At 44.4% G+C, this 24,456-nt stretch overlaps 2 protein-coding genes across 4 annotated transcripts in view; one reads left to right on the top strand and one right to left on the bottom strand.

Annotated features, from left to right (window-relative positions):
• LOC125750337 (protein kinase C-binding protein NELL2-like) overlaps positions 1–6,038 on the bottom strand; it is a 61,845-nt gene extending 55,807 nt beyond the window's left edge. Inside the window, exons 1-2 of one of the 2 annotated variants that reach the window (XM_049027964.1) lie at positions 5,582–6,038; positions 5,144–5,272 (exon numbers count right to left, since the gene is read on the bottom strand). In XM_049027964.1, coding sequence (XP_048883921.1) covers positions 5,144–5,272; positions 5,582–5,633 — 181 coding nt within the window. In that variant the 5' untranslated portion in view covers positions 5,634–6,038. The remainder of the gene's footprint in view (positions 1–5,143; positions 5,273–5,581) is intronic. The other variant, XM_049027973.1, reaches the window with a different exon arrangement.
• An 8,138-nt stretch (positions 6,039–14,176) lies between these two features.
• On the top strand, positions 14,177–24,046 carry prl2 (prolactin 2). 2 transcript variants are annotated; one of them, XM_049017037.1, is made up of 7 exons: positions 14,177–14,189; positions 15,014–15,090; positions 20,395–20,453; positions 20,559–20,734; positions 21,304–21,396; positions 21,920–22,099; positions 23,700–24,046. In XM_049017037.1, exons 3-7 carry the CDS (start codon positions 20,435–20,437, stop codon positions 23,895–23,897), a joined length of 666 nt encoding a protein of 221 aa, XP_048872994.1. In that variant the 5' UTR covers positions 14,177–14,189; positions 15,014–15,090; positions 20,395–20,434; the 3' UTR covers positions 23,898–24,046. The 2 variants fall into 2 exon arrangements, with proteins under 2 accessions (XP_048872994.1, XP_048872986.1); XM_049017029.1 differs by lacking the exon at positions 14,177–14,189 and adding an exon at positions 14,470–14,612 and having other exon boundaries at positions 20,223–20,453.
• Positions 24,047–24,456: the final 410 nt, after the last annotated feature.

Raw genomic sequence — 24,456 nt, 5'->3', positions numbered from 1 at the left:
AAGATTTTTGAACCTTCCCCCGTCGAGACACGAAAGCCGTCTGGCTTCGGATCCCGCAGGGTGACCTTGAATGACATTCGCACTTCTGCGGTCCTGCCGGTGCCACCACGCTGCCTTAAAGCTAATGAAAGCGACGGTGCTGAGTGCCAAAAATCCGCTACCGGATCTCTTAAAGTATGTCATTTACTGTCAAGGATTAAAACAAAAGCCTTCCTTCCGTCCACAATAAGCCGTTCAACTCGTCTACTAATTCGTGATTTTGCCCTTACATGCATTATTTATGAGCCATTTTCAATTACGTAATAAGTATCTAATTTATAACACCATGCTATTTCAATACTCCACTATGTTTGCAGCGGGCAAGTTTCCCAGAGTTGTATAAATTATAAACTAGAGTAATGCTATATATGTGGTATCTTTTATCCAAAATTACTTAGCGTTTGCTCATTTATATGATGCATTACTTTACTAAACAACTCAGGTTAAGCACCCAAAGTATTAAGTATCTCAAGTACTATAGAAAGGTCTCTCCTGGGTACTGAAGCAGAAGCCTTCCAGAAATCTTCTGCTTGTTCATACACACATAAGAAGTGGTATTCATCTATTTACCCACTAATGTGATGGATTTGGAAGGTGAGCTGAACAATGATTCTGTACGTCTCTCTCTGATCCATAACTTCTATGAACATAGGCGACAAGTTGTTCATGTGACCTCGGCCTTCCCAGCAGGCCCAAGGGCATGGGACCCCATGGGTGGCACTTAGGATCAGACCTGTAGACATTAATGTGCTGCTCTTGTGAGGGGAGGTGCACAGCCCCTAGGAACCCTGGAGCATGACAGGTGAGTTCACCCGCAGCCTGCAGGCATATCAGACCACATGGCTGTCCTTTCTTCTCTGAAAGCACTCTGGGCTTCCCCAGGCAGGGCCTGACAGCTCAGTGTGAAGTGGGGGGGGAGGAGGGGGGACTATGACTCTCCTACCTTCCCCAGCCCCCCCGATCGAGTGCCTCCAGTGCTCGTTAATCCTGTTCCCGATAAAAGCAAAATCCACGTCTCACCAAATCAATTGTGCAAACCATCAGCTAAGAGCCGATTCTTTATTGGCAAGCTGCTACGTGGGGGTGCCACCCACTCTTCCCATTGGTTAGTCAAAGACCAGGCCACCAATTATCCAATTAAGGCTGAGAGTGATCTAATAGACCAGATTTTGGCCAGAACACTGATTCTTTCTAAAGTGATACCCACAAGGCCCTGGGGCAAGAGGAGCAGAGGTATGAATAAAAATACTGTGAGCAGTGTGGATCTGGTTAATCCGGGGCCATCATTATGTTTTCTGGGAAAACGCAGCTTTGCTTTGCAGTGGACTGTTTAAATCCTGCCTTTTGGGACGTGCAGTAAATGGTTCGACTTGGGGCAGAAGCTTTAAGCCTCAGTCTCTGCCGACTGAATATTATCCAGTTTTCATCTGACATGAAATCTCCACCCAGCCATTTAAAAAATAAATACTGATCCGCTGAGCACACTTTTTGTGTCAACTATAAAAGATTGCAGGCTACCCCCAATGCAGAGGAGCATTCTGGGTATGAGTGGCACACTGAAGTTCCACTGAAGGGTCCGCAGTGAGAATACCCTTGATTTGTTTGCTCGAGATCCTTCTAATGCAGTGGATGTTAGTTCTTGAACCCAGTGATGCGGAACCCTGGAAACTAATCAAAACTACATCAAATCCAACACGGGAAAAGACATACGATGATCATAAAAGTTATTGACGCTTCTCCTGCCTTTTCTCGTCTTTTGATGAAGGAAAAAGCCCAAATACTCGGCATCTGCTCAGTGCAGATGCTGTCTGCAGCACTCACGTGTCCATAATAACGGAGATAACGTCCGTAGCACCCGTGCAGCTACGGCAATGCAGATGGTGCATGCAGAACGCAGAACTGCGATATTGCAGATACCTGAGTAGCCAGAGTAATGCATATTCTCTCTGCAGAGGAATCATCCCATCTGATATTTGCATATTCAAAAGGGAAGCCCACGGCTCATTTTAAAACCGCGAAAAAAAGGACGTTAGCACTTTGTGAGTCTGCCTGGGAGAACGAATTAAAGCTAGTGTATGAGCGTGGCATCGGCAATTAGCATTCGTATTCGGCGTGAGAGAATGACACTGCATTTTTCTCAACGCCCATCTCGGCTTGCCAGTGCGGACGCCGCAGGGGATGCCAATGGCCAGCTCTGCAGGAGCCCGTGCCACTCAGTGGGATAACGGTAAGGCGGGCTGCAACCTTCCCGAACGAGCTTCGACGTGGGGGCAATGTCCACGCCTGAGGGGCTACCACATCCTTCTGGAAGATGGTGAGATGCCCTGCCCGTCTGGTCACCCCGTGCCTGATACGCCTCTTGGTGATCGACAGCCTGGTGCCAGACAGAATGTGCCATTCGGTGGATGTGTGGAAAGTCGTTTCTGCCAGGGATACGGAACATTCCGGACACCACGCACTGTCGGCGGTAGCAAAGGAATCGGATAAGGACACGACTGAGAGATGGAGCACCGCTTACCAATCTGGACATCATGCCTAGACCATCGAATCCCATGCCAGGAATATAGTTCAATCTGGCTGACGTGGATGCATGTGGCTCTTCCGGGCCAAACAGTCAGTACTGAAGCAGAGGAGGTAACTGACCTTTCCTGCTGTGTCACTGACCCAAAACTGGTTGATGAGCCAAGTGGACAGAGGGCAAAAGCTGCCCATGCGATGACTTGCCTCAGCCACGTCCCAAGCAAATAATGAGCTCATATCTGGCTCACCATGGTCACCACCTCCCCACCCCTCCATGGAGGCAGTAGTGCGGATGCCCTCTCATGACGCCTTTGAGAAAAAGGTCCCGGGCGCCTTGTAAGGGATAGCTCGAGGCCATTCTTATCCCATTCACATTAAAAACAAAAGAAAGCACTATTTATAAAAACAGTAGAAGATAATCCTCATTGAGCGGGGGACTTGGGTGGAAGCCGTGGGAACGGCTGCACCACCTGCCCCAATTAGACACGAGTGATTCCCCTGGGAGCCTGCCAGTGGTACCGCCGCTCCATGGTCTGCTCTTTGAGAGGGCCCATTCGCACCCTGACATACACCCTTTCCTGCAGGCTTTCAGTGGTTCGGGAGTCGGACAGCGGTGAGCCGAACATCTCCCATGCGGGCTTGCCCTGTGCGAACGGCACGGAGCACAATCAGTTTCACGGCGTACAGCTGGGGAGGGAACACCAGGTCCCCACCATTATCACCATTGTTCATCTAAGGTTGCATCGGCCCTCTCCGCCTCCCCCCCCCCCCCCCCTTCCCCCTCTGCTCTCTGATGTCATCCGGGGAAGGCGACGAACAACCGTCCAACATCTGGAGCAGTTCCCAACCTCAAACAGGTGCACACTGTGGTCTCAGACAAACCCGCAGGGAATTAATGAGCACCGAGGGCATGCGTTTAAGGCTGGGCGAATCTCCAAATGGCGCCATGGGTCCGGATCGGTCCAAAACATCTGGAGGTAGAGCATGCGCAAACTCGACAACCCAAGCCAAGGATGCAAATTGCGAGCAAGAGTTTGAATGTACTGCTGATTCCATCGCAGGAGGCTGCAAAGCCTAAACAAGATCTGAATATCATAAAAAAAATCAGATTAGAATGTTTGATGTAACCCCTGGTCTGTATTCAACTGTAATCGTTATCTAAGTCTGTATTCGGATTAAAAAAAAAAAAAAAAAACATCTGAGAAGATAAATAAAACCGCAGCTACGGACTAATGCACTTTAATCCGCACCCAGGCGAGACTAGGCTAAATCACCACGGGAGACTTTTATCCAGCCTTGGAAAGTGGAACAGCAAAAGGAGACAAAGGAGCTGTACGGGTAGTGGTCTCACACTATAAGCGGCGCTACGAACGAGTCTCCAGACGGAGCCCTCCGGCAGCCGGGCCGATCGCAGTCCAAACAAAGCGCGCTAACATATGCAAACACTTCTGTGCATTTATATTCAGCGTACGTGGCAGTTTAGTGACCGGCTGAGTCCTCTTTGTGTCTGTCTCTTTGTGGAGACCCCACTCTCTTTTGTGATCGCAAACTGGACGCAACAGGCACAATTACAGCGCGCGGTCTGACTGAGCGAATATGCTCAGTCTCAGATATGACAACCGGGGGGAGGGGGGCGTCGTGTGCGCCGGCCCTAAAAGCGAGCGGGGGGAAACTGTCATTCGTTTCCTCAAAAGGATGATAATTGACACCAAAAGAATGTTCCCCCCGTCTCCGACTGCGCATGTCGGCTTCAGGCAGGTGGCGGAGCGGATCGGACCGCGCAGAGAATCTGCAGGGCGGCGGCGCCTCGGATGCTGACGCGCGCTGCTTATTGATCATTATAGCGGTTCCGCATGGTCGGGCAACTTTGTCAGCGAAGTTTTGGCCGTTCTCACAAAGCGGACCAACTTTCTTTTTTTAAATCTGAAATCACCTTTGGGGGGTTAGCTGCACTGTTAGTCTGGCATATAAAACAATAAAGGCTGTCATTTTAACTAGACAGGTTTTTAAACGACTGGTTATCAAAGGTCTTATGCGACAACAGTAATCTGTGGAGAGATACCTAGGAAATACCTACCAGGTTATTTTATGGTATAGATTTGCCAAAACTTAAAACAGACCTAACACTTAGGCCTGTGTTGAATGGCCTGTCTGTGGCTTGTAGTTTCTCGTGTATGCTATATGTTTTTACTGTGACCAATGTTTGTTGGCTGATTTTTAAGTCCATATTCTGCTGGAATTTACATTTTATATCAAATAATTTTACATAGGCTATAAATTGCTGTTCCAATTCAAGCAAAAAAAGATGAATAATCTAAATTGGTTGTAATGACTGGAATTCTGCTTAATCTGACTTTTCCTCTCCAAATTATCTTGGCGATGTCTCATTTTGCGCATATAGGCTATACACCGCTCCACGATCTGCAAAAGGATGTCTGGTCCAGCAGGTGCATTAAATTACAAAGCACATTAACTGAGAAGAAGAAGTGTCCATTTTATCACGATGTAAGTGAAACAAAAACCTGAAGCTTACCAGACGGAAGATGGTTACGCTTACAAAGAGTGGTAGAGCTGTATGTCTTACCCTGGAAGATAAAAGCTCTGGTCTCATTGTGGAAGCCTTGGACTTGGGAAACTCCCGCAAAGGCATCTCCGAGCCTCAGCTCATTGAAAAGGTTGATGCGCAGGGCAGGGTCGACCCCAAAGCCTAAAACTTCAGGTACACAGACAGAAAAAAACATGCCAGTGAGATAAGGTGGTTACTGCAACCGAATCAGTGGTTCGAACACCGGCAATCTCTAAGCAAAGTAGCTACGCATTCATTATAGACTAAATTATATAGCATTTACCAGGTAATGGGCACCTCTGGGCTCGAATACCATGCAGTATAAAAGTGCATATTCTATTAGTACAGAAAAGACTAGTTATTGCACATTTCTTGTTGCCAAATCCTGCAGTGGAACCGCACAAGGTGTTCATCGAAAATCGGTCAGATAACATCAAATGATTTTTAAAGTCTTACCTGAAAAAATGCAAAATATACACAGCACAAAAGAAAGTTGTAATAATCCCATTATGAAAGGCAAAGCCGCTTAGTCCATGTTTCCTCTCCACTTTCAAAATACTGATTGCGCTGTAAAAATGAATCAGGGAAGAAGGAGGCGATGTGAAGAGCGCACCATCACACGTTTCCCAAATACCGCACTCCGCATCGGGCGAACTTCAAATGCCAGACCGACGACAGACGGCGAAAGACGCCACAGATTATCCCGATCTCCAGCATCCGCAGGAAGATAAAACGCGGCTCCCCTCTGCCCATCCAGATAACATAGGGTGGACCAGAGAGAGAGAGAGAGAGGGAGAGAGAGAGAGAGAGAGAGAGAGAGAGAGAGAGAGAGAGAGAGAGAGAGAGAGAGAGAGAGAGAGAGAGAGAGGGTTCGGCTGCGACAGCGCAGCGTCCGGCACTGAATGGAGAATAAGAGACGATGAGCGGCACGAATCGAGTCCCCTTGTGGGATTCAACTGAGCCCCCCCCAAAAGAGAGAACATGTCTCAGCCGACTTTCACATAAGAAACCCTGAGAAAGTTGAATCGAAATGCAATGACAAGGTTACTACAAAAATAACCAAGCAGGGCTATTATAAGCTTTCAATTTATTCATATGCACGACGTCACTCAGGAACTGGGATCTATTTTTTTCCAGACATTTATAGCCTATGCCTTTCTGACTCTAGTAAATATTTTCTTTTTCTAATTTCTTTAAATGGCCGGTGCTGTTCGGGAGGTGGCAAGCCAGTCTGCAGCCGAGGTACCCATCCTCTCACATATAAAAAACCAACCGCTGTATTCCGTTATGAAAAAGACAAACATGCAAAGAGTCACCTTACTATTATACAGTCTATATACACAGTCTGATTCCGAATGCAAAAGTTTTATTATTTTAATTTTGTGTACTGGCTATAAAGCGCGCGTTCGCACTGCATTTGGCTACATTCTCAGATCTCGGGACAAGACTTAAGCTATAACTGTCCAATTAAGCAAAAATGAATCATGACCTTTGGGTAATAACTCCTAACTGAATCAGTAAAGCGAGAGTTGGCTACAGACTTTGGGGGGGGGGCAACAACAAGCGTCGCCGCTGAATTCATACCTCTTTCTGTAGGTCAGTCTCTGTACTCAATAATTATCACCCAAACGGTAATTCTCGGATGACAAACACAGCGGTCCCTAAAAGGGCAATCGTGCTTTGGCGAGCCTTTTATGAAAATGTGTCAGATAATATCCTACGAATATTAAATCACTACAGTCTATACCCGGAGTTAAGGGCTCACTGGTGGACTGAAAAAAAACGATATGAATAAAAGTGTAGCGCATAGATGGAATAGTGCGGGATATTCTGATGACTTGGAGCATGCTATGGTTACAAGACAAATGCTTTGTACAGAAATGGTCTAATCTACCGGTAGAGATAAGGAAAATGGTTCAGGGATGGCCCTTTCACCTAATAGATTGCCATTTAATACGGATCCATATTTAATTAATTTGTAGCAGTCACGCCTTCAAGATTATTAATGCCACATACAACCATAAAACATCAATGAAACCTCAATGATATCCAAAACACACCTGCAGCTAGATAATTTCGAGCGTGAGAGACGCAAAAAAAAATCATCTTACTTTAATTATAATCCGAGTGCGACTCTCCTCCCTCCGGTTAGGGGAAAATATATGATCTCTTTAAAGGTGTAAAACACCGCTTCCGTTGGAGGCAATATCTGGCGGCTGAGGACATGGAAAGAGCGCTTCGCTGATATTCAGGGGAATTGCGCGAGCAGGTTGCTCTTAGAAATTGCTGTTTTTTTACATTGACCCCAACCCCAGAAGACAAATGAGTACCGCTAACCTTTTCCCCCCTCCCATGCCTAGAGTGGGTCCTCCCACACGTGACACCCTAAAGGTGTCTGAATGCATGTTTTTACTTTCCACCCGAGATTAAGTCCAATGTCGCTGCAATCACTCTCCGCTCCGGGGTACACTTCAGGCTCGCTTTTGCAGAACAGATATTTTATTTCCACATACGTCATGTCCTGTAGGTTTATTTTGTGAAATGTACTATCTATCGACCTCCCTCAAATAATGCTTTGCTCTCCACCTCAAGGGAGATCTTATATCTCAAATAAAATGTGATCAATCTTAGTCATTTATGTGGCACAACAGTCAAATTACTGTTAAAAAATTGCAAATTTACAGGCCAAAACAAATTGTATAGGCTACAAAGCCTGTTTGGTAGGAACAGCACTGTGTGAAGTCCACTTCGGCTGATCTCATTTGTGCTGTACTGTTAATGCAAATCAAATTCAGATTGGAAAGGTTAGGTCACAAAACAGGCGCAATTTCACCGAAATATGTGACACTGGATTCCACGTAGGGGAATCAGATTGATGGTTTTCTGACAACGGCCGAGATAATGAGCATTGTGACCACGCTTATATTCCATCTCCCTCCCCTCACTGGGTGTCTTTTTTAACGACTCCTTCAGTTCCCCAGTGGTCCCAGTGAGATATCCCGGCTGTCCCAGTCAGTCAGTCAGTCCCCAGGGTTTTCACTGCACACCAACCCCCCCCCCCCCAACCCCCTGCTCTGTCCCACCCCCTGAAAAGACACTTTTTTCTTCATGGTACAACAGGCCTTGCGGTCATTAGAGGACACGTGACCAAAATGACGTTAAAGTCTATGACAGTTACTACACGACTACACCCAGCTGTGAAAATATACCATCATGTTCAGATTCTGTTCAAATTCTGTCATATTGTAATGAATGTCACTAGAGATAAAGAATCTGCTAATTACAAACTGCAATATGCTATAGTTCACACTTACTAGTTAGAATGTGCAGAATATACTTTTTATGAATTGATTTGCTTACTTTGCTTAAATAGCTTGCTTATTTTTTCATTTGCTGGAAAGAAACTCGTACCCATCCACGTACCTTGATACTTTTGTAACTGCCTTAATAGGTCTAGGTGAACGTCAAGTCATTAACATTAAGTCTCTTCTTTTCAATAAACAGCACCTCCTGTAAATATGGTCACGATGATCTCCTAGCAGTGACTGCCTTCGGAACGCTTGGTGCCACAGTGTACGATTGCAGTTATCTCCACTGGCGCAAACAGAGAAAGTGACAAGCTGGACGCTTCATTCTTCTCTGACAAGCTGCTTACTCGGAGATGCCCAGCAGGCTTCCTCTCCCCTCCCTCCATGTGTGATGGAGTCACATTCAAGGCACTTCCCTGTGAAACTGTAGGGCGTCTAACCACAGATATTACCTCAACCGATGAATCCAAAAGGTTCCGTTAGGTGGATGTTAAGAGCTACATCCCCTAGTGATCAAAATGAGTCAGTGCGGTTTGGAAGAGCCCTGAACCTTGGGAGGACGTGTTCTGGTGACATACCGCCTCTACTGGGCCAATCCCATAGCATCTTTCAACGCATGATGTCATAACCGAGGGTACCGAATGAAGAAATAACACTGGTTTCCTTTCTCGAACCAGCGATCATACGGAATAGTGATAAGATGCATCATGCTATTTCATCCGGTGACTGCAGTCGTGTTGCAGTGGGTGTACAGACTCCGAGGTTGCGTACACATTCCCACACATACCTCAATATTGCATCTGTCGCTTGACAGTAATTCTAAAAAGGAAGAAAAAAAAACCCACAGGTATCATCAAATGTAGTTCACGAGACCTGCGATGCTCTTCAATCTTCCAGCCTCATATCCTGAGCGGGGGGGGGGGCTTGGGGGGGCTGAAGTCCATCGCACTTTACACCGTGGATCCATCACGTCCATCACAGGTCATAATCATGCACAACTGTACACTCAGGGATGGATTACGGACCGGGACAGCGGGGCTGCTGCCCAGGGGCCCTTGGGGTGCAGGGGGCCCTTGGGGCCCCTAGCCCAAAACAATTTGCAACGCAATGTATTTTCGTTTCTCTATTTTAGAGGGCCTACATTCTTTGATCCTCTGCCTACAAGGGCCCCTGACCCTATAGGGAGGGCGTTTGGCTGCAAAGGGCCCTTGAATTGTGGTGGTGGTGGTGGGGGGGGGGGGGGGCCTCGCGAACATTTTGCCCAGGGGCCCACACAACCCATAATCCGTCCCTGTGTACACTACAGTCAATGTACACGCACATCTTTGGACTGAGAGAGGAAACGCGTTCGACATGGGAAGAACATGCAGAAGAACATCTACAAGGAGCGGAGCTCGGCATTGAAACACCCCCCACCTTGGAGGTGTGAGGCGAGGGTCATAACCAATGAGCCTCCCCTGTGACAAATGTTATTTGTTTTTGCTTTTAACATGCTTCGTATAAATGTTAGCTAAGATACTGTTCACTTTGCATCATAACCACAGTAGCCTGTATATACACCAGGAGCTTGGAGGGAAAAAAATCGCAAAGTAGTGTTTACTACTGGCAGCAGGTTTGGGGGTTTGACTGTTTACCACCACTGAAACTGGGCATTTTCTGGCCACAGACAGCCACTGCACGGGAGGCTGGGGGGCTACAGGGAACATGAAACCCACCCAGGAACAATTATCGCCATCCTTCCCCATATTCAAGCAGCATGATGCGAGGTATTTCATGAAACTTGATAGGTCTTCACTTGGATAACATAAACGCCCTTTCGAAAAACCGCTTAACCCCAAGAAGCTGGGCTTCCTTCCTGACACTGTGGGTTAAATGATCGCTGCCGTCGCAGACTGGGGTCACCTCTGCCTGCTTGAAAGTACGAGTCAAGATCACGTAGGTATGCAGAGCCGTTAATGTCAATTGCATACAACAGGACAGCTTTGCAGAAGCCACACATCTGCTCGGTAGGAGCTCCTGGGATGGACAATACATAATTCATACTGAGCTTCATTTGGATGGTGAGTGAGGAAATGTAATTACATTCTCTAACTTGTATGGTTCTCCTCAAAGTGCCTTCAGCAAAACAAATTAATTTTGCCCGCACCTCTGGCCCGGCGTGTCATACTGCTTAGACAAAGTAATGCCAGGGGCAGAGTGGATGTGAAGCGAAAAAGGGCTTTAGGATGGCAAAGCTGCCCATGTAGGGTTATTCTGGAAAGCAAAGCTCTGTAGCGATGTGACGTTCGCAGACAATCCAAATGTTTTAAATGGCTCTCAGCTCACGAGCGAAGGAAACGGAGTCGTACTTGACAGCCGTTCTTTATATATCGTTGAGCCCAAATTTCACTGCCTGCCCTAAATCCGCTCCACTCCCCTTAGCGTGAACAGTGAGAGCCAGCCAGTCACAAGAGGTAGACACGCTGACGTTAGGATCCTTAAAAGCAGAATAAACAGGCTACATCTGTTAGAAATTTTCCAAAATTTGTTTATCTATCTGATTTGCATTAAATTCTGTTTTGCACAAAAGTTCATTGTACTTATTTTTATTGGTGGTGCATGAATTGCAAGGTAATGCAACTTTAATTATATAACACATTTCCTACAGCAGGTACTCTGACAGTAGTAGCCTAAATTCACTGACAAAGTAGAGGGAGGTAGCATCACCTTGTATAATGCTTACAATGTTGATCATGGACATTAGGTCTCACAATACAAATCTAGTCTACACACGCGAAATGAAGTCTGAATATTACCCTCATTATTATTGTCCTAGTGATTATTTTTCAGATCTGCCTAATGACCTTCCACCGCCCAACAAAGCGAAAGAGCCATACGATTCAGCTCCCTTTGAAGAGCTGCTATTTCCTTCACTAATGCTATGTGTAGTTAAAGCAATCCATCCATCTTCCAGCTGCTCCTCAGGGTCATGGAGATTCATTAGGTTATGGGAGGGCATGTTCGGGTACCAGCATCTAATGCTCCAAACCCATTTCAGAGAAAGGACCACCGCACTCTTAAAACATATTAAAATGGATGGGGGGGGGGGGGGGGGGGGGGTGGACACACGAAGCCAAGCGCGGTGAGGAATTTGCTTTCTGCCATTCCCACAATGCAACAGTAATGCAATGCTGAGGTTAAATCCCCTGAAAATGCACAAGGTCAGAGTCCTGCCCCCCTTTGGCTGCCAGTATTAGAATGCAAATGAGCTCTTGTGATTTTCCTAAACTGCTACTTCTCTCCTGGCCGACCTCCTCCTCTCAAAGCAGACTGGCAGAGACAGATGGGGCAGGTAGAGAAGCAGGAAGCGCAGCCTGCTCACAGTTTGGGTTAGCGAGACATATGACCGGCGGAAGCCAGATGGGGGACCAGGGGCAAACACTTTAGCTTTTAGACTTTATTCTGTGAGGCATATAATCACTATCAGGGCACATCGCATTGCTGAGGGTCTGTCTGCATAACTAAATATTCATTACATACACTTAACCGCTCCTGTACAGTACGACCAGCTCCTTGCACGTATAACTGTGTGTGTGTCACATTTATTACCGAAGTCTTATGCTTACTCAAACTACTGCACCATATGTCTTACTGTACTTACTGCACCCCAGTCACCAGTGCCTCTGAGGCGTCGTTTTATTTCGTGCTGTGAATGTCTTACGCCTCGCATCTCCCGCCTGCCGTCATCGTGCTGTGCTGTTCCAAATCCGCGTATGAACCAGCCCTGCTTCTGCAGTAACAGAAGAATCTTGAATCCAGTCCCTTATGTTAAATGCTGTTTCTAAAAATCCCCCCAAATTGGTGACACCCTCTATTTCCCACTGCACAGACTTCATGTACACTTGGTGTGGAATTCTGTCAACCTCTCAATGTGTCACTTACACAACGATGCTTTTTTATTTGTTTTTTTTTTTTTTTTACCTACTTACACATTTCACTGATGGATCCCCAGATGGATCCTAAAAAGGGATCAGTACTCTCGCTCCTGCTGTTGTATTTCTTTTTGGACACTTTCGTCCGTGCCAAGTATGTCGACAAAGCTCACAAATGTTGTCAATTTGGCTCATTTGACCGACGCTAAATCATCTTACGACAACCCAAGGTTCCACCATGCATCCGGCGTCCTTAATTTAACGTGTTTGCAGGCAGCTCTGCATCCATATATTCACAGCATCTAAATTCATAGTGCATTTCCCAGTGCTGAAGTTAAATATTAATTGTACCCAGCCTTCATGTAAAGGGCTGAGTCTTGAATCTTGGAGTAGCAGCAAAGAGGCGGAGGGGAAACCACCTTGGGGTTCATCACGGCAGCGCCCCTCTTACCCCATCCCAGCCAGCGATTTTTACCGTACACTACTTTTCATAACAAACGATCACGCCAAATTCGCAACAATTTACTGAGAACTGGCCCCGATCAAGCTAGGTAAGAACTGGGTTTTGGCGTGATGGTTTAAGCACCGTTTTAACGAGCAGTTTCTAAACTGGCTACATCCTAAGAGAAAGTTCAGATGTAAAAATTGCTGAATATATTACACTGACAGGAATAAAGAATGAATCACTCTGAACCACATAAATAAACTTCAGACAGCAATAACATCACGGATCCCCCTCTGCTTTATAGCTGGGGGCCGTATTAATATATTGGCGGCTGAACTTCTCACGTCGTTTTATGGGAAAGCGGCATTATTTCTCTTAATTGTATAGCTCGAAGGAAACTGATACACAACATATATTAAGTTATATTATCTCTGCCTCAGAAAAATATATTGGTATATTGGTCTTCTAGCCTCAAGCATGGTAAATATAAATTAATCCATGTGTAACAGTACTCATATTGTAAATTCCCGTTTTAATTCTTCTACTATTTACCTTAAAAGTACATTATTAGAAGCTATAGTAAATATTCAAGTACAACTTTAACCACAAAAGCTTGTAAATACTTAATTTTTAATATGTACCTTGTTCTTAAAATAATTCATCTGTAAAACTGATTGCAGTGACAAGCAAAGCGCAAACGTATCTTAGACGCCACCTGCTGTTCGATTAAAGCACTACGGTGAAATTAAGGACCATCTTGTGACGTTTTATCACGGTGGAAGGTGGCGCACTTGCTCTTTAAAAAAACAAAAGACTAGAAAAAAGAACACGTAGATCCACAGAAATAAGGTAAATGCATCACTGTATGTAGTTTCCAAAGTACAGGGTGAGTTCCTGTTGATTTGTATACATTTAAAAACATCTATATGTCACATAATAAATCCTCCGTTTAAACTCGTTATCCATTTAACACACCTGATGTGCCCTTCTATAACCTTTGCCTGTATATTTGTTTGTGTATTTGTGTTGGTGGAAAGGGGTGGCAGACCATCCAGAGAATTTATTGTCAAAAACTGTCAGTCAAATTGGCTTAAAGTTCTTTACTCTCATACCCAAGTGATGACAGCATAGTCCCACTTAAAAAATCTCTAAAGCATGCTCAAACTCAAGCTCACAAAACCCCCCAAATTCACCCCCGTAAGTTAACCACTGGGATTTGTATGTTGATAGTTATTTAAATAAAGGCAGAAGTAAAGTCATTAGCAGGATTAAATTAGCCGGCTGCTAACAGGCCACCTGTGTCCTTTGCCATTTGGGAATTGTAGTTTTAAAACTTCAACCTTCCCGATTTGAAAAGTTTGAGGAAGTGCCCATGCGTCAGTGAAATAGCAAATTCTCAGGTGTAGTGAAAACATGGGTTTAACAAAACAAAAATGTGTGTATATCTACTGCGTGAGTGAGCAGTGCAGGCGTCAGTGACAGCAGACTGGAGTATGATAGTGCCGCGCTTACTCTGATCTCATGAACGCCATTAATGGGCAACCGACGAGGGTTTAGGGAGCAGACTGGGGAGGTGTGGGGGGCGTGGGCTGGTACGGTGCCTAGAGGTTACAGAGAATGGTGTGACGTACAAAAAGACGTACAGTTAGGGGTATTTCTGAGGGTGAAACCTTGTTAGTCAGAGGGGAATGAGCAAAGTCGCTAAAGCTAACAGGAAGAGTCCAAGTGCAAAATCACCAGCGCAGTACAACACAGGGGTACTGAACTGGACGGCTTCCGTGAATTCAGAAGGAGGTCATACCTGCTAGCGGATAAAGTAGCCAGTGAGTGTATATGGGAGTGTTATAGTTTGCCATTTGAGCAATTAATGCCAACATACAACAAGCCAATGTGTATAATTACACAAACAAACCCAGGGATAATTATCTAAATAACTATCACTACCTCTCTGAATCTTATTGATTGAGCAAAAGAAAACAGGACAGTGTGGACAAAATATAATGGAAAAAGGCAGCCACAGATTCTTTGAAACAATATTTTAAAAGTTTTCAAAGAAAACTTGTGGGTCTTTTGTGAGCAGGTCATTACACTCACAGCCCACACTGCGGTTCTGAAACCTGCATTCAAGACAGAACAGGGTTTTCTGGCTATAAAGTGCGTTTCACAAGCTTGTGAGTGCACATTGGCCGAAGGGAGAATGAGAAAAGTTATTTATTCTTTACAGGTGAAGCGGAAACATTCTTCCTTCGAGGCTGTGGGGGTCTGTGCTGTTGATGTCCTGACTTGCGAGCAGAGTGGGAGGTAGCCACAGCTTAAGGTTCTCGGAGTTCTTCTGGAGTTTGTTTGTGATCGCAGCGCATGTCTGAGTGAGTCAGGTCTCAGAAACGCACTTCAGCAATATTTCAGCAGTCTGCAGTGCTAAATCACCGCAAACGCGTGGGACGGTAGCTGCTGACCGCATCCCCCTAATTAAACGAGTGACCAATGGTAGGTACTGATGACAACATATGCAAAGTCAATCCCAGCCAACAAAGCGACATCACAGAACATTTTTACTAAGAACATCTCAACTGTAGTTCAGCTAAAAATATACAGATAACACTTCACTGAAGTTTAAACTCCATTTTTCACAGCACGGAACAAAGAATTACCCTGACAGCCCAAATCTGCATTTTATTTTAGATTTAATCTTAGAGCTATTAGCCTAGATTAGGAATTTTCGGTAGTTTACCTTTGCTTTTAAATAGTAAATGTTAGAATGCTTGTTTTTGTGAATTTGTAAAACTCGCATCATCATAAATAAGCTCCTTTTAATCTTTTGTTTCAAGATGTAATAAGCAAACATTTTATAATACTTAGTAAAGTTAAGGGATTTAACTACAGTAATCATACTACAGCAATTCCTTTTTATCTCAAAGGTAATTATAAAATAATGTATGCATTTTCAAATTAATTGACAACTTTTTCTATATAATTTAAGCCAATGCACTGTAAATCGTCATTATTTCATTTCTATAGAGGCTTGCTTTAATTTTACACTCAATCATTTATCTTAATACAAAATATTTTATAGCACTTAATTGTACAGCGAATGTACAATTGGAAATATAACAGACTGACGTACCAAACTATGGGCTTATGTGAAACATCACATTCAATGTGTGAAAGGCTGGGGACAGCAAGGCCAGGACAAGTACGAAGTGAACGATGCCAAAAAAAAAAAGAACGAAAAACAACCTATCCGTGATATTTATATTCGAGTCTGGGTCTCAGTTTCGTGAAAGGACGATGCCGGAGTGTCTCTGACATTCGAACCGTATTTTGACACGGGGGTCCGAAAGTAGCGCATCTGGTACCAGAACGCCATTAGAACAGCCAGGCACCGCGAATAAAGACCCTTTAACGCATTTTCCGTAGCAGTTTCTCCCGATCGGACAACGTAACGCTTCCTTAGACTGGGCCGTTTTCACTGTTAAATTCTGTGTGGCTATATAATAGCAAACAAGTTTCATAAAACTGGTTGCACTGCACTATTAAAGATTTACAGAAATGCACTCATTTAGTCTACATAAGATTTTTTTCTTAAATAGTTTTTTAAATTCTTACAGCATCTGGAAAATTACGTGCAACTTGCATAGTGTAATAAATGAATTAAATATAATTAAACATTAATCAGTATTTGTTTGTCTCGCATACTGAGCAATGCTCTGCGAATCGCATATAATCAGCAGACTGCGATTCTAAGCGAGTCTATAAAGAGTAGGTTTAATTGATTTAATTGAATTACAGACCCGGATTACGGGCACTTGACTGCACACATTGCTGCCGTCAGTCAGGTCAGATGATCCGGCTGAGCGGCGCAGGCGCGGTGATTCCGCGCTGATTACGGACCACAAACGTGCGTCAGAGCGCAGTGTCCGAGCAAAGGCTTCCTCCGGCCGCTGCTTATTAGCTTTCGACATGCTCCGGTCATGCAACGTTACAAATCATTTTAATCTATGGCTAATACGTGCTGCCCAGACCCCATTAGACACAGCGTTCTTTTGGTCACCTCGAATACATACAAATTTAATGCATTTGAAATAATTATTTAAATACAACCATGGATGACAACGTCTGCTAAAGGAAAAATCTGTAATTACCGCTAATATATTTACGCTTAATATAATTTCTTTCAAACAATTTGTAGGATTTATTTCCTTTAAACTATTAATACAACAAAGCTGCATGTGTATATTACAATTCATGGAAAAGTGAACGGGTGACAGTTTTTCAAATGTTTACTTTTCACCTCTTCTAGTTACAGGAGCTTCACATTTGCATCAGGCTTAGTGGAGATGTTACACTAAATAAGAAACACAGACAAAGCGGCTGATTGGTTATTTTATATGTTCATATCCTGTTGGATTTATAAACTCCCATACATCACATAACTTGTCAAATTTAGAACCGCTGAAGACGTTTCCCTGAGCTCATGTGCCTGCATGTTGATCCCCTAAAATTCACTAGGTTGCATTTTCGCTCCGACGTCCGGAATCCGGTCCTCCTGTTTCGTCGGTGTGTGCGGACCGCAGGCTGGTAGGTATTGTGCCTCCAGCAGGCAGCGCCGCTTACCTTAGCATCGACCGCCAGCTCCGAAGCCCGAGATTCATCAGGTCAGTCATAGAAACGGGGAGGCTTAGAGGTCAGCATTCGAACACGTCCCCCATCCCGAAAGCCCTGAAGCTTTCTTAGACCGACGACCGTCCACTCCAGTGACAGTTAAAAATACTTCCTGTGTCTATATCAGTAAGATTATAATTAGACCCTCCATTCTCTCTTTTTCTAATTAAAAATCACTAATGGTTTCAGTGAAATTGAGCAGGAATTGGCGGGCCTGGTAAATCAAAACAGCAAAAAAACAAACAAATAACAAACAAAAGTAAAAAAACAACAACAACAATGCAAAAACTAAAAAGAACTTCCTCCCAGGAATGTATAAACTCCACAAACACAACACTGAACAAAGGTATCAAACGCAGGGCCTGCAGGCAAGGGCTACTGAGCCGCCAGACAGAGAGAGAAGTCTTGAGGGAATATTCCACTTTATATTCCCTCAAACTGTGAACATCAGATCAGCAAGCACAGAATCCACAATAAACCCACGGTCAAGGAAACCCTTCTATCTTCTTCATGGACCAAGAACTATTTCAGCCTCTTCCAGCAGAGAAAGTGGCTCCATTCTGCTTCTCCGCCATGGTATAGCACATAAAAATTACACGCACATTGCCCTCTTTCAAGACTGGACTGACTGGTTCACGCCTCAAGTGAGGTGACTTGCAGGAAGTAGGAGCATGTGGCTTTGCTGCATGTCTGGTAGCCGGGCACCCAAAATTTAAAACATTTAGGTATATTTATTATACAAGGCTAAGGACAGAGAGTTTCCTGGAACCCCAACCAGCCAACTTATTTTTCAGTTAACCATTACAGCAGTTAAGATGCCATTCTGATCTAAGTGGTCTTGGACGTGGTGTGATTGTACCAGCATCACAGAAACAGCTGTCCTCCGTGGAATTTTACCCACTACAGTGTCTGGAGTTTACAGAGGATGGTGTGAGAAAAATGAAAAAAAACATTGCATTTCTCTAGGCAAAACACCCTGTGGATGAAAGAGGTCAGGAGAGAGTGAGGAGAGCTAAAGCTAGCAGGAAGTGCAAAAATAACAGCTCAGGCAGAACGTGTCTACTCTTAAAGTGCTTCTGGTGGTAAAAGTGGGTCCTACTCAGTACTAACTATGTGTGTACTTAATAGATTGGGTTACATCCAATACTACATATGTGTACCTAATAAAGTGGGTCCTACCCGGTACTAACTATGTGTATCTAATAAAGTGGGTCCTACGCTGTACTAACTATGTGTATCTAATAAAGTGGGTCCTACCCGGTACTAACTATGTGTATCTAATAAAGTGGGTCCCATCCGTTACTAACTATGTGTATCTAATAAAGTGGGTCCCACCCGGTACTAACTATGTGTATCTAATAAAGTGGGTCCTACCTGGTACCAACTATGTGTACCTAATAAAGTGGGTCCTACCCAGTATTATGTGTACCTAATAAAGTGGGTCCCACCCAGTACTAACTATGTGTACCTAATAAAGTGGGTCATACCTGGTACTAACTATGTGTACCTAATAAAGTGGGTCCCATCCGGTACTAACTATGTGTATCTAATTAAGTGGGTCCCATCCGGTACTAACTATGTGTATAATAAAGTGGGTCCTACCTGGTACCAACTATGTGTACCTAATAAAGTGGGTCCTACCCAGTACTATGTGTATCTAATAAAGTGGGTCCTACCCGGTACTAACTATGTGTACCTAATGAAGTGGGTCCCATGCGGTACTAACTATGTGTATCCGATAAAGTGGGTCCCACCCGGTACTAACAATGTGTATCTAATGAAGTGGATCCTACCTGGTACTAAGTATGTGTACCTAATAAAGTGGGTCCCACCCGGTACTAGCTCAGAAACAATCTCTGTTTTTAATTAGAGGCTTAATACTTACCTCTTTAGTCAGTATTTTGGATATTAAAATCCCTTTTTCTTAAGGTGAATGTGAGATATGGGGGTTCATGGTCATTTGAGATTAAAGGTGAAAGGGGGGATTGGTGCTGTCGTCCTGCCACTCTTGCCAATCACTTCAGTTGTTGACGGTACTTTGGGTAGATGTCGAGACCCCTGGAAACCCTCATGTCTGTGCTTCCTACCAGGCCTCCCTTTTAGCCAGGCTGCCATATTACTTTAGCACTGCTGGAGGTTAGATGTAGGGCACTAACTCTCTTCTCTTTTCTGAGCTGATCCCGAGCTGACGCTTCACCGCTTGAACCCTCACCTGGACTCCATGGAGACCATCATCTGGAACTTTTTCAGACTATATGGACTTGAACTGAATTCCAGTTTAATACAGAACTAACTTTAGTTTAAATGTTGCTGAGTGGATCTTAGCATGCAGCCCCAGCAACGACTGTTTCGTATATATTTTATATCTTCACTTCTTTAAGATGATAAATTAACGACTAATCTTGAACCAATGTTGATGTGTGTACATTTTCATGCACCCGGTCGCCCAGAGGAGGATGGGTTCCCCTTATGAGTCTAGGTTCCTCTCAAGGTTTCTTCCTGCTAGCTATGTGTACCTAATCAAGTGGGTCCTACCCGGTACTAACTATATGTACCTAATAAAGTGCGTCCTACCCGATATTAGCTATGTGTACCTAATAAAGTGGGTCTTACATGGTACTAATTAGGTGTACTTAATAAAGAGGACCCTGCCCAGTACTAGCTATGTGTAGCTAATTTAGGGGTCACTGACTGTAAGCTGCTGGGTAAGATAACAAATGCAGGAAATCTTCAGACTACGTGTAAAGTCATCCTGCTGATCTTCTATCCAGGTTGCTTTCAGGTGCAGAGATGTCCGTACGTCACCATCCAGTGTGAGGAGGGGAACAGATGAAAAAATGACGAGCGAATCTCCCCCCCACCCCTCCCACCATTTGTGCATTTAACAAACGCAGCCATTGCCAGTGTCTAAAAGAATCATTTGCCCTCGTCTCTGGATGTTAGGAAAGCATCCTGACTGTGGAAAGCCGGAGTGCCAGGAATCATGTTCAGGAAATTAAAAGGTATTTTTTTAAAAGACAGGATTTCTGGGATGCTAGAGAGAAACGATGATAAAACAGGAGACACGTTCTGGGCATATTTAACCTCTTTTCTCTGTATTTTCCCAGGGCCCGTTCTTTTCCTCCTGATGTTTCTGGACGTGCAGATCATAGTTGGCTCCACACCGATCTGTGTCCATGGACACACGGGGTGTCAGGCACTCTCCTTGGCCGACTTGTTCGACAGAGTGATCCAGCACTCCGCCCGGGTGCATGGCCTCTCCAGCGACCTCCATTCAGATTTTGTGAGTCCCTTTCACTTTATTTTACCTCCCAGGGGACACTTTTAGCCAGACGGATCTGGGCACTGATTACAGCATGGTTTGAGTAGGACTTGACAGATTTTGTAAACGGCTCAGATCATTTTTATTCACAGTTGGATGAGTTTTGTTGTTTTTTTTGTGGGACTACTAATAGAAATTCCGGTGTATGACAGTACAGTGACTCAGTGGATGTTTTCTCGCACCTCTGGGGTTGGAAGTTCAATTCCCACCTCTGAGTTCTGTGTGAGTGCGTGGAGTTTGTTGGTTTCCCCCATGTTGTGTGACTGTTTCCTTCAGCTCCTCTGGCTTTCACCCACTGACAGCTCTAAACCGGTCTGTGTGCCGTGTGAAGGAGTAGCCTTTGACGTATCTCCCTGTCTTGTGCCCTATGGTACACTCCAGCCCTCCTGCAACCCTGTCCAGGGGAACTTGTTGGAAGATGGATGGAATAGGGTGTACTGTCACAATTATTTTTGGTATTTTTTTCTTGTGTTTTGCATTCCATTTTTACTCTAAACTCTTTTATTCTCTGTCTTCATTTTTTCCCAAAGGACCAATACTTTCTTCCAAGCAAAATCAATCGGAACTGTCATACTTCCTATATATTAACACCTAATGGCAAAGAAAATGCACAGAGATTGGCAGTGAGTATGGATGATGTCACATTGACAGTATGGGTGATACCATGTTGATAGAATGGATGGTATCATTTTGACAGTATGGGTGATATTATATTGGTAGAATGGGTGATACCATGTTGATAGAATGGGTGATATCATGTTTACAGTATGGGTGCTTCCATGTTGACAGAATGGGCGATACCATGTTGATAGAATGGGTGATATCATGTTTACAATATGGGTGCTTCCATGTTGACAGAATGGGCGATACCATGTTGATAGAATGGGTGATATCATGTTTACAATATGGGTGCTTCCATGTTGACAGAATGGGTGATACCATGTTGACAGTATGAGTGACACTATGCCGGCACTGGATATGGGTAACTCAGTGAGTTTGGGTGATTCTGGATCTTTCCTTCTATCTAAACCCCCCACCCATGACTTTAGTTCTCAAAAATGTATCCCTTTTAAGACCTCAGTTCCCAATCCTCCTTCCATGATGACCCTTAAAGCATAACCTGAATGAATGCCCCCCACTGTTCAGGGGGAAGACCTGGCCGGCGTGATCCTGAAGTTGCTGCTAGCCTGGAGGGATCCGCTCTCCCAGTTCCACCGGAGCATGGCACAGCATGAGGACTTCACCAGCTTCAGCGGGAACAAGGCGCTGGAGATGAGCGACATGGTGCAGCAGCTGAGGCTGGGGGTGGAAAGGGTGGCAGAGACAGTAAGAGAGAGAGAAACTCCCAGGGGGTAGCAAGTGCCGCAGGCATCTGAATATAAATACAGCAGCAGTCAGCTTTAGGAGTCTCTTTTCGTGAGATTTTTCACCTCGAGTGCTCCAACTGTTGGTGAATTATTATAGCAAACATCTCCACTCACTGGAGTCCAGACTTCACATTTTCCACATGGTCAATGATCCATAAGGCTTTGGTTCATTTTAATGAAATGTTTACAAAGGTTATTTAAGCAAAAGGTTCAAAAAGAAATTTATCCTAGGGTCGTGTTGCATTAAACATTCGATTCAGTTATAGTCATAAAATAGGTAGCGTTATCACACTGGGACTTTCAGATTATGAACTATTATTAGAGTTTGACAAAATGAGAAATGTCAACAGTATGCCAGCCATTCCTCAACCATGACTGACAAGTGTCAACTCCCATGAGGGGCAGGTTTGCTGTTTCTATGCTCATGAAAGGCTACAAGCTATAAACATTTTGTGAGGGAATCCTATGAACTGGTATGAATTCCAGCCAGCCTCCTGTGGTAGCTATTGAGCATGCTCAGTGATTACAGGTGTGCTATCTGACCCCTGTAGCCCTGTTAGTCTGACTAGCGTGATCGCTGCACTTGGTGAGGTGGGCCATTGCGCAGTTTGTAGGGCTCAGGCACAGTATGCATCTGGTGTGATCGTTAACTGTGCCTGGGTGCAGAACACAGACATGACGTCAATGATGCGACTGATGCATGCATGCGCACATGCGCACAATACATGGATCGGTTAGGCTGTATAGATTGTGGCATTTTTTTTACAGATAAGCGGTTACAGCAGTTTCTTTTCCGCTTTCTTCCGTTCGTCTGCTCAGGGTATAATTGAGTTTCAGCAGTGGTTCAGACATATTGAGTTCATGCTTTTGATTCGATGGTTAGCGTTAATGATATTAGCATTAGTGATGTTTGTAATAGGGTAATTAGTACCGGTCTTAAAAAATGCAGTACCACAGTGCCTTTTCAGTACCAGTAACCCATGCAACAATATTCTGCACTACTAAATTCTGAGATCTTTGGTTAAATGTGGGGCACGCAGCCCAAATAACCAAAAATCGCATACTTCATAAATCTACATGTCGTTGTACTCAAAACGACTCCAGATAGGCCACAAAATTAGATCATAAATTCCATTGTGCTGTACAGTAGTGCTTTCCTCAGTGATTAGGTTACATGTCTGAGCATGCTCAGTGATTAAGTTACATGTCTGAGCATGTTCAGTGATTAGGTTGCATGACTGAGCATGCTCAGTGATTAGGTTACATGTCTGAGCATGCTGAGTGATTAGGTTACATGTCTGAGCATTCTCAATGATTAGGTTGCATGCCTGAGCATGCTCAGTGATTAGGTTACATGTCTGAGCATGCTCAGTGATTAGGTTACATGTCTAAGCATGTTCAGTGATTAGGTCACTTATTGTGGGATGTCTGAGATGTTTTGGAGTAAGATGTGTATTTTTTTTCTCATTAAACACCAGGGTCCATATATATCTGATGATTTTTAATGACTTCTTAGAGAATCATGGCTGATCTTCTTGTTTGCCCCCCACCCCCAACAGATGCACCTCCTGGGCATGATCAGTAACTCGGTGCGTGGTCTGATCTCCAAGGAGGCCCTTGGCTCCCAGGCCTCGGGCAGCGAGGCACGCTCCATGACCGACCAGCAGCTTCTGTACTGCTTCCGCAGGGACTCTCACAAGATCCAGATCTACCTGAAGATCCTTAAGTGCAGGATCGCCCCTGAGCAGGGATGCTGAGCCCCGGATGCAGAAGAGGGGCCAGGAGACACAGGCGGTCATGTGCCCAACACGGGAAATATAGCAACTCTTACGGTTTGATTAGATTTCGCTCCACGATCATGTGACAGTGTTGCACGGCATAGCTAGTATTTTTCAAGCGAAACACAATACATCGTCAAAACTGTATTTTCAAATAAACTCGTTCGTCCAGCAACTCCATGTCTTATGACTGTTTTTGTGACTATGTTTGTTTTTTGTTCAACCTTATTGTTTTATATATCCATCCATCTGTCTTCCATAATCGCCTATCCAGCCCAGGATTGTGGTGAGGCCTGGAGCCTATCCCAGAATTCTCAGGTCACGAGGCAGGGAGCACCCAGGAATGCATTCCAACATTGTCATTCTGTATCGTAAAATCTAAGATGGCCTTAAAATGTGAGGATTGTAAATGTGCTCTTGGAATATGTTTACATGTCGTAAAATCACAAGAAGTCATATAACTGTCAGTCATCTAGAATGAAATTAATTTTCTTTACATTGAGCAATGGTTTTACATTTTCCCTTTTATTCTGGAGAT

This window comes from Brienomyrus brachyistius, chromosome 1 (assembly GCF_023856365.1).
Source record: "Brienomyrus brachyistius isolate T26 chromosome 1, BBRACH_0.4, whole genome shotgun sequence".
NCBI lineage: Eukaryota > Metazoa > Chordata > Actinopteri > Osteoglossiformes > Mormyridae > Brienomyrus > Brienomyrus brachyistius.
This window is presented reverse-complemented; position numbering and strand designations above follow the sequence as displayed.